Source organism: Macaca fascicularis, chromosome 20, assembly GCF_037993035.2.
Source record: "Macaca fascicularis isolate 582-1 chromosome 20, T2T-MFA8v1.1".
NCBI classification, from domain to species: Eukaryota; Metazoa; Chordata; class Mammalia; order Primates; family Cercopithecidae; genus Macaca; species Macaca fascicularis.
The window spans coordinates 43,587,118-43,604,551 of record NC_088394.1 but is presented as its reverse complement, the minus strand read 5'-3'; the positions used below and the strand labels follow the sequence as shown (position 1 = coordinate 43,604,551).

The 17,434-nt window shown below is 37.2% G+C and overlaps 1 protein-coding gene across 11 annotated transcripts in view; it reads right to left on the bottom strand.

Annotated features, from left to right (window-relative positions):
* Positions 1–554: 554 nt before the first annotated feature.
* Positions 555–17,434, bottom strand: part of PHKB (phosphorylase kinase regulatory subunit beta) — a 232,916-nt gene continuing 216,036 nt past the window's right edge. For 9 of the 11 annotated variants that reach the window (XM_065537576.2, XM_065537577.2, XM_074026733.1 and 6 more), the window contains 5 exons: positions 12,955–13,089; positions 8,577–8,706; positions 5,603–5,710; positions 3,487–3,627; positions 555–2,847 (listed from right to left, as the gene is read on the bottom strand). In XM_065537576.2, coding sequence (XP_065393648.1) covers positions 2,710–2,847; positions 3,487–3,627; positions 5,603–5,710; positions 8,577–8,706; positions 12,955–13,089 — 652 coding nt within the window. In that variant the 3' untranslated portion in view covers positions 555–2,709. The remainder of the gene's footprint in view (positions 2,848–3,486; positions 3,628–5,602; positions 5,711–8,576; positions 8,707–12,954; positions 13,090–17,434) is intronic. The other 2 variants (XR_012428701.1, XR_012428700.1) reach the window with 1 other exon arrangement.

Sequence of the window (17,434 nt, the reverse complement as noted above, 5' to 3'; positions counted from 1 at the left end):
GCCCATTCAGTATGATATTGGCTGTGGGTTTGTCCATAAATGGCTCTTATTTTTTTTGAATATATTCTATCAATACGTAGTTTATCTAGAGTTTTTAGCATGAAGAGGTGTTGAATTTTATCGAAGGCCTTTTCTGCGTCTATTGAGATAATCATGTGGTTTTTGTTATTGGTTGTTTCCCCATTTTGATTTTTATTGAAATATGATGTTTTCAGGCTTAAATAACATGGCAGAAAATCTGGAAAACACCCTGTTTCTTAAAATGATGCTCTGAAAATGTAGCTGAATTTGATATTCAGTCAAGAGTTTCCAACAGACGTTGCTTGTACAATAAACTTATGCAGTGAATCTGCCATTGTGATAGAGGAGGCTTTAAATCAGATTTAAATCTTGTCATGCCTAAATAAACGTGCTAATATTTTCGGTCGGTCTCTAGTGCAGCTGTTAAAGTATTTTGGGCTCTGTAGACCAAATGAGACTTCTAAATTTCATATGAGTTCTGTGTTCTAATTCTTATTATTTTTTGCTTTTCTAATTAGAAAACAGGCATTGGCTTTTGTAAAGGTGAACATCAAGATTTACTGATTCTAAATATAACTTTCAGAACAATAAATTTTGAATATCAAAGCACAAAGTCAATACATGTCACAGATTCTGAATGCTTTCAGTAGTAGCACAGGAAAACTTCAGAATTTTGCATATGTAACATTTAAGCAGGAAGCTATCACTCAGAAAACACATTTGCAAATAATGTTTGATTTCAACTAGGATAACAGTTTTCTGGTAACTTTGCTCAGCTAATCAGATTTTTTAAAAAGATTCTTAAAATTACAACACAGTTTACTTTCCTACAAATTTTGGCAAACAAAAATTTTAAGTCTTTCCTTTCTTTAATTTCCAGTTTCCCCAGTTATGAAGTGTCAGTTCTCAATTCCCTCTCCATGGGCTTCATGCTTAAGTTTTTTCAGGTGTAAGTTTCACAAATTAGCTTCACCCTTCATGAGTATCTTTTCATAAACTCCCTTAACACATTGAGTCAGGTAGTTTAATTCTATTCTTTGTCATATCCCCCTCCTTAGTTCTTTAGGGTCCAACTGTGTCTCATTCATCTCAATTTTGCCAACTAATATCCATAGAATTTCTTATGCAAGATCTTGGCACTATACCGCAATGTTGTGAGAAATGTGACTGACAGCAGATTTTTCCATGTGCTCATGCATCCATTTATTTGACATCAATTGACTCGATACTGAAGCCACTCATTCTTTCTTACATCCTTTCAAAACTCTACAAATAAGCTGCATTTTGTCATGTGGCAAATCTATCTTCTCAGGTGAAACACCAGTAAGACTGATCAGAAAAACAACTTTGTTTGGGGCAAGGGCTCAAACTCATGGACCTTTTTTTTTTTCTATTTAGGAAAGAAAGAAAGAAAATTTAAATGTTTAATCTACTTTTTACTTTTATTAAAGTTTAAGTAAACTGGGCAACTAAATGTGTATAATGGTAGGTATCATAGATTCTCTTCCATTCTACCTCTAAATCAATTAAATGAAAACACTCAGGAGTTTTAAGCTCAATCTTGTGAACCTAGGAACAAAGAATGTGTCCAGATACGTTCATTAATTCAGAAATAAAATTTAATGACTCCTAATGTTGTTTTTACTAGTACAAAGTAGGTTAACAGTCCTTAAATTTAACATATTTCTTTTTCTTTTTTTTTTTTTGAGATTTAGTCTTGCTCTGTCACCCAGACTGGTGTGCAGTGGCATGATTTCAGCTCACTGCAACCTCCATCTCCTGGTTCAAGCAATTCTCATGCCTCAGCCCCCTCAGTAGCTGGGTTTAAAGGCATGCACCACCATGCCTGGGTAATTTTTGTATTTTTAGTAGAGACAGCGTTTTCACCGTGTTGGCCAGGCTAGTCTCGAACTCCTGACCTCAAGTGATCCACCTGCCTCAGCCTCCCAAAGTGCTGGGATTTCAGGTGTGAGCTACCGTGCCGAGCCTAAATTTAACATATTTCTGAACAATCATAGACATGTCCTATTTTTAGCAGGAGCTCAAAGAAAATGTTTGATAAGGTACAGATTTATTATATTTTAGTCCAACCCCTATATTTAGCAAATACAAAACCATAGTCATGTTTACAATGTAAAAATTGCAGAATATCTCTATATACTAAAATATTATTAATAATGCAGTTTTTGAGAACCAAAATATCAGCTGGCTGACTTTGCTTTTATGATGTATATTAACATCTTTTAGCATGACAATACCACTAAGAGAAGTTCACCATTCTTTCAATATCTTTTGATTTCCAGTATGCATTACTAGTTGGCAAATTTATTTTAATGGCAGTATGGTAATAATTCATTCCAAAGAGCAAAGATTCATTTTGATGAACTATTTGATCATAAAACATGTAGTGGCAAATTTTCAATTCATAAACTATTTTTATCACTTAGTGAGGATTACTATTGTAGCTGGCATAATCATGAGAACTTTTTCATGTTTGATTAAAAGCATTTACCATTACCATTAAATTGGCTATGACATGCAAGAGGTCCACAATGCTGCCAAGGATGTGGCAATCAGCTCCCCAGCATGCTCAGTTTGTACATTAATGGCTGCCTTGATTAAGCTTGAACACGAAACACAACACACTTCAGAACATATGTCTCAACAGAGCTTCCTACACCTTCCCCACTAGCTAATGAGACACGGATCATCATTGTTTGGCTTGACTTCTCCTTCCAGCAGCAGATTCATCACCACCTTTGTCAAATAGCTGCATGTTCCTCTTTTTCCCAGGGGAGGAGTGTTGTAAAAGGAAGTCATGTCATCCTACAAAGGAAAATAGTAAGCAAGGCATTTGATCTTCTGTTTGTAAAGAGTTGACAGGTAAAATCAGTGTCATCTTAGGGGGAAAAATAAATTCACATAAAGATTTCCCTATGAAAAATATGAGATTCCTGAGCTTTTCTTTCATTTTCCTGAGGTGCATATAAAACAAAGACATTTTCAGTATTCTCTCCTTCGTTGATAATTTTTATTTACTTAGAGAACCTCTTTACAGTTGAACATAAAATATTAAACAGAGAACCTGGAAGGGCCTATATTAGGCAGTACACAGCAGCAACATAGCCTGCCACTGCATTCTTATTGTCCCCAGAATTTAATTTTATAGCCTTCTGGAGTCTATGCTTCCTCTCTGATAAAACATTTTTACACTAACCATATAAAGGAAATTTATCTCTTTCTAGATTTCTTTTTTGTTAGAACTTCACAGCTGAATTGACTATAATTAACTAAAAAGTAACATTAATTCCTCAAAAAAGGCAGACTGCCCCTCAGGTATCCTATTTTGCACCTGTGAATCTGTTTTATAAAGTAAATGAAAATACATTAGGGATATTTTAAAGAATTGAGACAATGAAAAAATTCTACAAAACAACAACAACAACAAAAACGCTGTTTACTTACTTGTTTTTCAATTTCCTTTAGCCGACTCTGATCTTTTTGAAATTCATTAAATGCTTCTTTGACCAGTCTGTCTAGATCTACTTTGTCTTGAAATTCTAGTTCGGGGTTTCTTTCCAGTACAATGGATACAACCATAAGTAACTAGGAGAGACAGACATTGAAAGCCAATTATATGAACCATAATAGTGACATGTTTTCACTCTTTCATCAGAAGGATGGGTGATCCAAAGGATGTTCTGTATGATGAGAGGCTCAAGGATCACCTATGGAAGGAAGCTTCCTAATTTTGCAAGTTATCTGCGTAAGTTCTGTTTGAAAAGTGCACCTTTTATTTTTTCATTGTGTGTATCCCTAGAAATGTTTTTTAGTCAGTTAAATAAAACCATTAACTTAGAAAAATGACTTTCCTAACCCATCGTGTACATAATACATGATACTCTATTCACCCAAAGTGTCTGAACTCTTTCTGGGCCTTTGGGTGTCAATCCTTCTTGGCAAGACACCAAAACATTGTCTGTGGAGAGAAGGGTCAGAAACCAAAGCCAGAGAAGCCAGGTGTGTTCAATGGAGACTCTGGACCTAGGTTCAGGATCAAATGACCTGGAGCCCAGGGCCCAAGTGAGTATAAGTCTGTGATGCCACAGTAGTTTCTCAAGGGATGGCCATGTTTTAAAAAAATACATTTAACTGTGACCCCTGTGACAAGAGTCCTATTTCGTCTGTATGAACTATCTTAGTTTAATGAATCACCCTATTGCTTGGCCATCACATACACCCATCCTAAGTGGTAATGTTCATTTTAGATGCCAAATTCCTATAAACAAAAATAGTATCTGCATATGCAATAATTGGTAAAGGCTCTCTGATGATGTTTATGGCTCCTAATTTGTACACTGAACAGGAAACACGCCTCATAATTCCCAATTTGGGATTCTTACTGACTGTATTTTATCTAGATGCTTCCAAAACAGAAACTGAAAGAACCAAAGGAAACACAGTAAAATCCAGGGGTCACAATGTGGGAAACCTTAGGGCAGGGCTTTAGCCATGAGAATATGAAGTTTTGCTGTAGGTCTAAAGGAAAATGTCTTCTGCAGAGGGAATGACCTCACTGTGGTCAACAAGAAGGATCTCTATGTCCACTGTATGTCCCAGATGCTGGGTACTAGACATGGAAGGCATTCACCCATCTAATAACCCCATCTTTTCCCAATCCATTCCGCCTCATGCTGTGAAAATGATCGGCTGATACTGTTCCATATCCTGGGACATCAAAGAGGAGGCTGAATCTACTCAGCTCTGACTGCAGCTCCAGACATGCTAGATTTTAGGAGGTGCCATGTCCAGGTTGGCGGTCACACAGAGCTTCTGTAGCAATAAGACATATTATCTACCCTTGAGAAACACAAAAATTGGAGGGCTACATTCCTGGGGAAAGAGACAAAGTGCAGATGAGCTAAAATTAACCCATCAACTGGCGGCTTCTCTATGTATTTGGGGTGATGTTTAACATGACAAGAGGGCATATGTGTTCTGTTAATTTTACATCTAACTTTACATAGGACAGAGATACAGCATGCAATGACATGTCTTCTCTTCATATGGAGATGTCTAGAAAGATGTCCCTCAAAATATTAACAGCAACGATCTCTTGCTAGTGAGTGTGGGGTAAACTTTTATGTTATTTTCTATAATTTTCTAAACTGCTGAAACTTTCTACAATAGTTGTATATTATTTCTGTGAATAGAAAACAAAAATGAAAACAAAGTGGATAGAAAAAGGTCACTTCCTGTACTTTTATGATGCTGCTGATACACTTGATGCTAAGGGGTGAGTGTGTGGCTGAAAAGCAGGGGTCGGTTCTCCCTTCCTGGAGGAGCCTGAGGTGTCTGAATTGCTCGTGTGCCTTGCCTTGGGTTAGGGGTGGCCATCTTCTTGAGGACTCGGCTGGGAAAGATCAGGGTTCCAGAAAGAATAGGATTCTGCATCTCATAGGAGAGATCAGCGTTCTGGAAAGAATAGGATTCTGGGTCTCATAGGCAGTTTCCCTTATACTAGTTTTCAGGGAGCAGAGAGAAGGCATTTCTTCAGCAATCTTCACTTCTTACTACTCACCTCTACAACGATCTGTCTATACTGTGGCTGGTCAATATTTCCCAACGTGTCTTCAACAAGGAGAGAGAAATTCATCTCATACATGGTCATATCTGACAGGGTTGGTTGCTGAAAAAAATAACTCCACATTAACATGCTGAACTGTTATGCTCTGGTTCTCATTTAACAGAAGAATTTCATTTTCTAATCATTAATAGTTTTCAGTTTTTATAAAACCTTGGGGAGCACTTTCAGCTACACAACTGGATTTTATATATGTCAAACTACTAAAGCCAACCAGCTGACTATTGTGATAAGTTAAACCTTCCATTTTTAGTAGTTACCTTCACTATATTAATGTTTTTGAGAAAAAGGACTATATTAGAAGACCACTTCAATACACAAAAGGAATAGCCAAACACTGAGACAACAAATAGTGTACATATTGCTTTCAGAATTTACATGAGAAGTTAGGCTTGCTGTCAGGCTCCCGCACGGAAGTCACCTGCTATTGAATTTACATCATTTCTGTGGTAGCTCCTTTCTGAGCTGGCAGCGTAAAAGTGCATACAAACAAGCAAAAACAATATGTGCAGAACTGGGATGGAAACAGGAAAAAAGTGAAGCTAAAGGAGTTTCCTCTACTCTGCCCTTTATCTTTCATTTAAAACAAGAACATTGTGTAGCTTTCCATTCATTTTTAACAATCCAAATGAAAGCAGAAAATAAACTAAAATTCAAATCCAAATCTGGGCATGGGGAATATTCCTCAGAGGATGGAAGGGAAGGCTCTGAACATTAAGCTTGTATGGTGGAAAGCAGATGGGGTCACTAGATCATTACCAGAGAGGCAGAGATAATGAGACATACTTGTTTTCACCTCAATGATAATTTACAGTGAACTCAATCAGGTTCAGAACCATGTTTATCTACTTACCACTCAAAATGGGACCCAATGTTCTCTTTCAATCAAGTGACAGCAAAATTGTTCAGCCTGGTATAATAATGCCTTAGTCCTATATTCAATAGATATTCAATACAACTAACTATTGTATTTCATAGTCAATATAATCCAACTTATTATTAATGTTTACAGGTAGTACCTAATTTGGGGAAAACAAAGTCCCATTGCTAAACATAGTTATAACTGGCTAGATCTCTAGCAATGGGCTTAATGGGGTTACAGAAGGAAAGCAAGACACTTTCTTGGTTTCACATTAATTTCTTCTTAATAGATCTCATTTAAAAAGTCAACCTAGCTACTGTGCAACTAGAGAAGAGATACCAAGCTTGCCTTATTTCCTCCTCTTCTGAAAGGACTTAGGGTAAGTAGTGTAGCACAGAAGAGAAAAGGCTCAGCAGCTACACTGCCAGGGGTCACACCCTGGGGCAGCTACTTACTACAAGTGTGACCTGAAGAAAATCATTTAGCTGTGTTTCAGTGTCCTCTTCTGTCAAACTGGAATACTAATAACAAAGCATCTGCCTCAAAAGATTGTCTAATGGATTAAATGAGCTCTTAGAAAAGTGCTTGGTGCATAAAAATACTTAACATGTATTTATTGTCATTATTGTTATTTTTAGCAAAGAGAGGATATTAGCAAAGCAAGGATACTACATGTTAAGTGGCCCAGGCTGCCAGACAATTAAATGAAAATCTGGTAAGTATTAGTGGGGGCTGAGAAAGAAGCTAACAAGTGATTGTGAGCATGCACTGCCCAGGTAGGCAGAGAGAAGGCCTTGCTAGAGGGTTCGAACTCCAGCAACGAGGCGCTGCTCTCTGCTCTCAAGAGATGGTGCTGCTCCTGAACAGTAATCATAGGGCACCCAGGAGAAGGTTGGGCCCTGCACTGACAGTCAAATGAAACTACTTGCAGTCTGTGAACAGTATAAAGAATACTTTTTAAAAATTTTTATGCATTTTTCTGAATAAGTAATATATTCACAGCATTCAAACTTTGAAAGGTTTAAAGGGTTCCAGGGAAGAGCCCACACCGTCCTCCCAGTCACACAGTTCCTTTTACCAAAGGCTAAGAAAAAAATACTACCAGTTTCCTATGGGTCCTTCCAGAGACACTCTTAGGTAGACACAAGCAAAATGAGTGTGGGTCTGTGCCTTTGAGAATACTTTATTTGTATAAAGAGCTACATCAAAATTTATTTGGTTGAGATTTCAACACTAAAAACAATTACAGTACTTTATTTCCAAAAGGCTAATCCTTCTCTTTTGTGTATAAGTAGAAGACTTAGATGCCAGGATTAAATAATCATATCAAGGAAGCAGGCCAGTGTATATCACATGGGAAACCATCAGAAGGAGAGGGCACTAACTCACTTGGACCACAGGTAAGGTACATTTGGAATAAAATAAGTGATTATCTGTCCAATGACCTAAAAAGTCATTGCATTTTTCACATTCAACACAATTCCTAAGTGGTGATTTCCTCATCCACAACACTACTAGGCCCCACTGTTTCTTAGGTCTGCTCTGGTTCTGTCTTTCCAGTGCATGCTTTACTGTTTGTGAGGCCCCCCAGCACTGACCCACCACCACCTGGGGTAGTGAAGGGATACCCATGCTTGAAATAAAGCCAGTATAGGAAACTCTAAGCTGGTAAGTAAACAAAGGAAGGACAGCTTGCTCAGCAAGAGGTTTGGCCATGTGGTTTTTTAAAAGGGAATATCCTCAAAATATCTAAAATATGACAATACCAATAATTTTTTTTTATTAAATACAACTTTCAGCAATATATCCATTTGGTAAAGCGAGCCTTTCTGCCTACAGGGACACTAAATTTGAAAAATAAAAGTAACTCAGATTGGGGAAAACAATTTTCAATCCAATTGATTAGACTTATTTTCTAGTATTTCATCCCTTCTTTGAAAAAACTCTTAGAACGCTGAAAAGGAGAAAAGTTATTTGCAGGGCAGGAGGAAAGGATTCACTATCCTTTGCAAAATCCCCTTTCTTTACGTGAACGTGGTGGGGCTTTACCTGAGGCAAATGCTTCCCAGCGACAATGATGCCATTGGGCGTGCGCTCCAGGATCTGCCACACTCGGTCATAGAACCCGGTGGGAGTTCTATTCAAAGACCCATCGATCTGACGCCTGTTCAGCCAACATCTGTAACAAAAGGCAAATGTCTCAGAGTTGAAGAACAAGCTTGTTCTGGTGGAAAGCAGGGCTTTCAATATGAACTAATTGTTCCGATAGGGTAAGCAATGAAAGCCAAAGCCCATCAATGATGCATATCTCCGTGTGTTACAGAGGCTAGTAAATATTTCATAATGAAAACAGGGCTGGCAGGACAGGAGGAAGTCTCTAAGATTCTAAAAAATTTAATAGACAAAATGTTATTCTCTAAGTAAGCTATGAATTGCTCAGTACATGCTCAAATGATTTTCAAATATACAAAGCAGCTCCCTTTAAAAATGCAGCAGCTGTGAATTTCATAATAACTTTATGTTGTTTTCACATATAATAAAATGTAAGCTCAATGAAGGCATGGAAATCATATAATTTGATCACTCCTATACGCCTCTCCCAGAAAGGTGCTTAGTAAACAATTAAAAAGTGAATGAATAAGTGATGTTCAAAAAAGCATTTTATATAGAATAAAATTACCTTATTTTAAACTTTATAGAAGTTTGCCATTTAAACATAGCTAAAGTTCTCTTGCTGAAAAAAGATGTAAAATCTTACATTATAATAACAGAATGTAGTGATACACCAAAATTTTAGATCTTTTATTTTCATGGATTAAGCATTTAAGTATTAAATCTTAAAGATATAATACATCATTCACAAACTGCTAAAAATGCAGAATTTGAATAATTTGAAAAGGACACACAGTGACAAAGTAACATATTCTTTCGAAAGCTGAAGAAAGGACAGATACATTTATTTATTTATTTATTTATTTATTTATTTATTTATGAGACAAGGTCTTGCTGTGTCACCCAGGCTGGAGTGCAATGGCTCAATCATAGCTCGCTGCAAACTCTAACTCCTGGGCTCAAGCGATCCTCTCACCTCAGCCTTTCCAGTGGCTAAGATTACAGGCATGCACTACCATGTCTGGTTACTTTTTAAATTTTTTGTTGAGACAGGGTCTGGCTATGTTGTCCAGGATGGTCTTGAGCTCCTGGCCTCAAGTAATCCTCCTGCCTTGGCCTCCCAAAGTGCTGGGATTATAGGCGTGAACCACAGCACACAGCCCAGATACACGTTTTTTACACTTAGTATTTTAAAAGACAGCAGAGTGAAATGTATACTCAATTACAAGAGAAATATGTCATGACCAACACTATTTCTAGGTACGACAATAGCTATGCAGGATACAGTAAACAGAAAAAAACATTTTTGCTCTGGAAAAAGAGGACCAATGAAAATTTATCCCTACATAGGTAAGACGGGCATCCATTTTTGGATACGTAAAATTTCTTTTAATAGGCACAGCCTTGTATTGCTGGTTTTAGTGTTTCACCAAAGTGACAAAGCTCAAAGGGTTCCTTGGTGATGTTTTACTTTAGGTAACTGGATACCCTACTGCCTGCATTTTATTTTCACCTCGTTCCCTTTGTTTGGCAATTAAAAGGTATGTTTTTGGAGTTATATGAAGTTATGATTAATATTTTAAAAAGGAGATACTTGGTAGGACAACAGAAAAAGTAGAAATGTGAGAATACTCACAATGGAGGTAGAAAATTATTTTGAAAGATCCTTTCGTTTTTTCTTTTCATTTTGAAAAATTTCAGACTTATAGAAAAGTCATGAATATAAACCATAGAGTTCCTGTATACTCTTTACTTAACTTCCCTTCTCCTTTTTTTTTTTTTTTTTGAGACAGGGTCTCTATCACTGAGGCTGGAGTGCAGTGGTGTGATCTTGACTCTCTGCAGCCTCAACTCACTGGTTTCAGGTGATCCTCCCACTTCAGCCTCCTGAGTAGCTGGAACTACAGGCGCATGCTGCCACACCTGGCTAATTTTTGTGTTTTTTGTAGAGATGGGGTCTTGCCGCGTTGCCCAAGCTGGTCTCAAATTCCTGGGCTCAAGCAATCTGCCTGCCTCAGCCTCCCAAATTGTTGGGATCACAGGCGTGAGCCATCGTGCCTGGCCTTCCCCTACTCTTGTTATCTTACATAACCATAGTATAAAACCAGGAAGTAAACAATGATACAATACTATTAATTAATCTATGGATCTAATTCATTTTGTCAGTTTTACCACTAATATTCTTGTTTTGGTCCAGAATCCAATCCAGGATTGGTGTTTAGTTTCCATGTTTCCTGAGGCTCCTCTAGCAGTTTCTTGGTTGTCCTTTATTCTTTCATAACTTTGACACTTTAGAAATGTCAGTTTTTTTGTAAGATGTACCTCAGTTTGGGTTGGTCTGATGTTTCCTGATGAATGGACTGACATGCATTTTTGCCAAGAGTATCTAGAAGTGATGTTGTGCACTTTTCTTATTTATTTACTTATTTTTATAGAGATGGAGTCTTGGAATGTTGCCCAGGCTAGTCTCAAACTTGTGGGCTCAAAGGACCCTCCTGCCCCAGCCTCCCAAAATGCTAGGATCACAAGCTTAAGCCACCATGCCTGGCCCATCATACCCCTTTCAATGCATCATATCAGGGGTTATATGATGTTCATGTGTCTTATTACTGGCGATGTTCACCTTAATCTTTTGGTTAAGGTAGAGTCAGCTGGGTTTCTCCACTGTAAAGTCACTATTTTTTCCTTTACAATTTGTAAGTATCTTGAGTGGAAACACATTGGAATGATGAAACTCTCCATTTTTCATCATACTTCCATGCAATGATGGTTTTTGCCAGCAACAATAACTGTTGTATTTGTCTATTTCTGTCATCCTATCTACACTTATAATTGGAATTCTATTATAAGAAAGGGTCTCTTCACTCCCATTTGTCTGTTTATATCAGCATAGACTCATGGGTATGTAAGAATGTTTCTTCCTATTTTCCACTGGGATTTTGGTTGTCTTTCCCTCAATTTTTAAGAATTCTTGGTTATAAGCTCTTTGTGGCATATATTTTGTTCCAGTTTCTCAGTTGTCTTTTGACATTGGTTGTCTACTTTTTGCCATACAAAATGCTGTTTTTAATTTTCACATAGTCTTATTAACTTTTTCTTTTGTTGTCCTTGGGTTGAGCCATTATTAGAAGGTCTTTCCCATACTAAGGGTAAAAAGGAATTTCATCATGTCTTCTTGTTTTGCATTATTTCATTTTTTACATTTAGATTTCTAATCTATTTGGAGTGTATTCTTATGTGTGGTATAAACTACAGGTATGATTTTATCTTTTTGCAAATGGCTATCCAGTTGTCTCATGACTATTTAAAAAGTCCATCCTTGGCCTTTGTCACACATTAAATTTCCATATATACTTGGGGGTCTATTTCTGGACTTTCTATTCTGTTCAACTCTTCTGTCTGTTGTGTACCAATATCACACTGTTTTAATTACAGAGGCTTTATAGTATGTTTTAATGTCTAGTAGGGCAAGTCGTTCTTTCGTGTTTTTCTGATTATTCTTATATGTTTGGTTTTTCCATATGAAGTTTTGTATTAACTTGTCTTAACCTCATAAAAAGAGCTTGTTGAAATGTTATTGGAATTGAATTATATTTACAACTGACATCTTTATAACATGAATGTTCCTATTTAAGAACAAGGATGCCTTTCCATTTATTCAAATCTACTTTTGTGGAAGACAGCTTTTGTAAAAGGCCTAGGCAGATTTTTCTAGGCATATAACTATATCAGTTTGGTAAATGCCAGGCACAAACATACTCAATAAATACTTTCCTAAATACTTACATTAAAGCTATTTCTGATGAAAAAGTTCTTCAAGTCAACACAATTCACAAGTATTTGTTTTGTTCTTAGTGTAAGCTTAGCACAAGTCTAGGAAAGGGTTTAGCACTGAAGTCTACTTAGGGAGACAAAGCCACAGGCAACATATTTAAATAACGTTACCAAACCCAATCCTATCTGCCAAAATGCTGGGAGGAGATGGTGAGTGCCACAAAGGTTCAGAAAAGGAAATTGACTTCAGAAAGTGGTATGAGGTGTTACATTTTGCACAGAATAATAAAAATGAAGAAATGCTTATACACTACATTGGAAAAAAAGTATAAAATTAAAATCAGTGCAAAATAATAATTGAAGAGAGACATTTTGATTGGTTTTTCTATTTACACTTTCTATCTAGTGGGGTGGCCTCTGATACTCTGTTGCATTTTATTTCTTATTAATATCTTATCAATTTCATAGATATATCAAGCTAAACATTATGAAGTTATTGTAAATCCAGAGTATCATGTAGGTAACAAGGGGCCCTCATTACCTTCCATTCTGTTGAGGCTGCAGAATATCCAGCAGAAGCTGTTTAACTTCACTAGGTGATAGCTGATACAAGTCCAAGGCTGGCTTGTCTCCACCACGGATCTGAAGTTCGTACTCCATGGCATGGATGATCCACCTGAAATAAAACAGGGAAGCATGAATCAATAACTCTTGAAATAAAATCACCTTCTGCTTCTGTCAGTAATGCCCTTACACCACTGACCCATTCAAAGGAGAATGAAGAAGAGGCCATTTGAATTTCCTGAACCGTTGATACAATTACTTCCATCAAGATTATGTGACATGATCAGACTCTTAAAAATGAGGCCTGCCCTTGCACAGGTGGTGAGGTTGTACAACATTAAAATAGGTAAGTACTTAGGTTCTTAGCAAGTGAGATTTTACCCATCCATTGTGGTGTTATTCTGTACACAAACAGCTGCCACACTATATTTTCTTAACACTAGATACATGCAAAAAAAAAAAAAAAGGAAAGAGAGCAAGAGAAACAATACATTTCAAGAAATAGGCTGAGATATGCTATTATGTAAATGTTCCTTTCTCTGAAATCTCAAGCTTTTTTTTAAAACCAATTTCCTTTACTTTGTAGTCATTCCTTTGGGGTGAGAGGAGCCAGACAAGTACCTGTCTTTGAAATACAAGGATACAATTAGTTATAACTTAGTTATAGTTGTACATTAAAGATGTACTTTAACCAATAGGTTGCATAAGAGCCGAAATATTTAATTATTTTATGTGTAAATAACTTTTTGAGGATATTTTAAAAAGCATTTTTGTAGATTCATTTCATTTCTTTCATTTACTATATTCTGATGACAGAACTCAGATAAACTAGTTATGAAAACCAAAGAAAACTCTGGAAATAATACTGTGCCTTAGGGAATGAGAAATTTATACACCATTAGGAAAAGCCAGGGAATTAGTTTTACACAGCAGATTCCTATGCTTCATCCTTAAATCCTTTAGCGAACACTGCATAACAAACACAGGCAGTGCAACTGAGCATCTGGAAATAATGCATCTTTATTTACCCATGCTGCCTTTCTCCCCCATGCCTTCTCTTTCTCTTGATACACTTCCTTGAAAGGCAACCTACAAGGATATTGCAGGTACAGAGATGAAAATGTTAGAGTAGATGTATTCAAAAGATTAAAGTTCTTTTTTCTGCCAATGCTGGTTTGTAAAACAACAGTGATGCATCCTCATGGGATGACTAATGTCTCTCGATGTAGAGAACAGTAAGAAAAAATGCCAAGCCTTACTGGTTGAGCCAGAGAGGGTGTCAACCAGGCCTGCTGGGCCAGGCCATAAGCCACAGGGTAACATGTATCAAGTTCTATGACATGTTATAGAACCTCTACTGCCCTGAGCTCAGACAACTCTCAGCTCTTCCTACCTTCTCCCCTATCGTTTGTTGGTGCCATTTCTGGAAGTTGGGAGTTTAGTCTAGGGTAACACTGAGATGGATTATAAAGGCATGAGAGATACACAAGGATGAAACATACTAATATTTTAGAAATCAATACTATTACTGTTGATACTATGTAATGAATATTTAATAGCTGTTCATTGGTAAGAGCAATAAAGATGAAGTATTTACAAACAACAAATGCCTGAAAGCTTCCTGTTATATACAACAACAGAATATGTAACAGAATTAAGATTTACCGTTTATATTTCTCTAGTCAGTCAAAAAGAAAAACTGGACTACACCTATGTTACTGGCAAAGACTAGGCTTTCTTTATATCGTCCTCATTCTTATTGACTGTATTTAGCGAAAATGTTACACAAGCATAAAAGTAACAAGAACATAGTTCTTTTGGATGCTTTGATGTTTCAGCTGTTTGGGAAATTAGCTAGTACAGCAACATTTTAGTTACAATAAACTACTCAGTGGGCCTTTTCTTTAAATTAAAAATTTATATTTTTATTTTATAGACTAGGCATAGAATTGTCTTCTATTTATTTTATTTATTTATTTTATTCATTTCTTTAGATTTAAAACTTACATTTGAGGCAGCTTAGAATAACAGAAGGAATACTGAATTAAAAATCGAACGACCTGCCTGTTGGTCTCCTCAATAAGTCAATAGAATGAAAAGCTAAGTGGGAGTTTCTGCTGTAGATGAAGTGATTTAAGAGATACAACCACTAATACCATGAGCCTTGTTTTAGGTCATGATTCAAAAACAGACCAACTATAAAAAGTCATTTCAGGGATAACCCAGAGAAATTTAAATAAGGATTGAGTATCTTGTGATATTAAAAAAATTACTGCTAATTTTGGTGGCTATGATAATGGTATTGGGATTATTGAGATAATGTCCTTTTTTTGAGATATATACTCACTAAAATATTCACAGGTAAAAGTTAAATGTCTGGGATTTGCTTTATAATATACTATAGCAAAATAAAAGTTAAAGCAAGTATAGCAAATACAAATAGCTAAGCACTACTTATATCACTAAATAATGAGTATTTGGGAATGCACCAAATAATTCATTATACACTTAAAATTCTTCATAACGAAAAGCAAAGACAGACTTAAATACTAATTCTGTCACTTACCAACTGTGCCCCATTGGCAGGTTATTTTCCAAATGGGAATACTACTATTACTCATTGAACTTACTTTATGAAATTATTTTGAGGAACAAATAATGTCTATAAAAAGGCTCTGAAATGTTAAAGAGTCATAAAAATGTTAGTAAACTCTTGTTATGTGACTTCTTAAACTCAGGTTAGAGGAAGGTAATGCAAATTTTTAACTGAAGTCTTGGAGTCACTTAAGCCAAGTATCAGTCAATTAACTTCAGGAGGTATCTTCTAAAATAAATAACATTTTTATTTTTAAAAGGCTTACTTTTTAAAGTCTTCCACTAACTTGAGTTATTAAAACTAAACATAGTTTATCACATTTATCTTTTAAAATCCTTAGTATCACGCACAAAGATAGCTGGAGACCTTAATGTTTTCTCTTAGACTTCCTTCTATTTACAAAATCTCAGTTTTGTGGGCAAATTATTGACAGCATTATTCTCAAAAATCATCAAAGAAAGAAGGTTGTTCATTCATTCAAGCACAAATAAATACAATCTGTCATATTATTAAAATACATTTATTGGCCAGGTGCGGTGGCTCATGCCTGTAATCCCAGCACTCTGGGAGGCTGAGGCGGGCAGATCACAAGGTCAGGACATCGAGACCATCCTGGCTAACATGGTGAAACCCTGTCTCCACTAAAAATACAAATACAAAAAATTAGCTGGGTGTGGTGGTGGGCGCCTGTAGTCCCAGCTACTTGGGAGGCTGAGGCAGGAGAATGGTGTGAACCCAGGAGGTGGAGCTTGCAATGAGCCCAGATCATGGCACTGCACTCCAGCCTGGGCAACAGAGCGAGCTCTGGGAAGGAAGGAAGGAAGGAAGGAAGGAAGGAAGGAAGGAAGGAAGGAAGGGAGGAAGGGAGGAAGGGAGGAAGGGAGGAAGGGAGGAAGGGAGGAAGGGAGGAAGGGAGGAAGGGAGGAAGGGAGGAAGGGAGGAAGGGAGGAAGGGAGGGAGGGAGGGAGGGAGGGAGGGAGGGAGGGAGGCATTTATTCATTAAAATTGTTGGTCAAACTAATCTTTTTATTCTTTGGAATTCTTCAAATAAAAACGGCAAAACAGCCTTAGACATAAACTACACAACTATTAATAGCTGTCAGAAACCTACAGAAAGTAAATTACCAAGTAGTAACACAGTTAAGAATATCAAAGACATTTTATCCATTTGTAGGACTACTAATAAAGGAGGACATAGGAAAATCAGGCTAATTATCCCTCATTCCCTATGACAAGGCCATAAAATCTGATATTGATCATTTTAGAACAAAAGTTTGTTTTTTTTTTTTTTTTGAGGAGTCTCACCCCGTCACCCAGGCTGGAGCACACAATGGCGCAATCCTGGCTCACCACAACCTCCGGCTCCCAGGTTAAAGTGATTCTCCTGCCTAAGTCTCCTGAGTAGCTGGGATTACAGGCATGCACCACCACGCCCAGCTACTTTTTGTATTTTTAGTAGAGACGGGGTTTCACCATGTTGGATGGGCTGGTCTTGAACTCCTAACCTCGTGATCCGCCCACCTCAGCCTCCCAAAGTGCTGGGATTACAGGCGTGAGCCACTGTGCCTGGCCAGTACAAAATCATTTAAATACAAAATGGGGAAAGGAAACGATGGATGCATAGAAGGAAGGAAGGAAGGGAGGGAGGGAGGGAGGGAGGGAGGGAGGGAGGGAGGGAGGGAGGAAGGAAGGAAGGAAGGAAGGAAGGAAGGAAGGAAGGAAGGAAGGAAGGAAGGAAGGAAGGAAGGAAGGAAGGGCAAAAGAAAGAAAATGTGGAAGGTCAAAATAATGAAGGTTATGGATGGCCCAGAGCCTTAAACATCCAGTCTGTCTAAGAGCCAGAGGTGCTCTTTTGCCAATA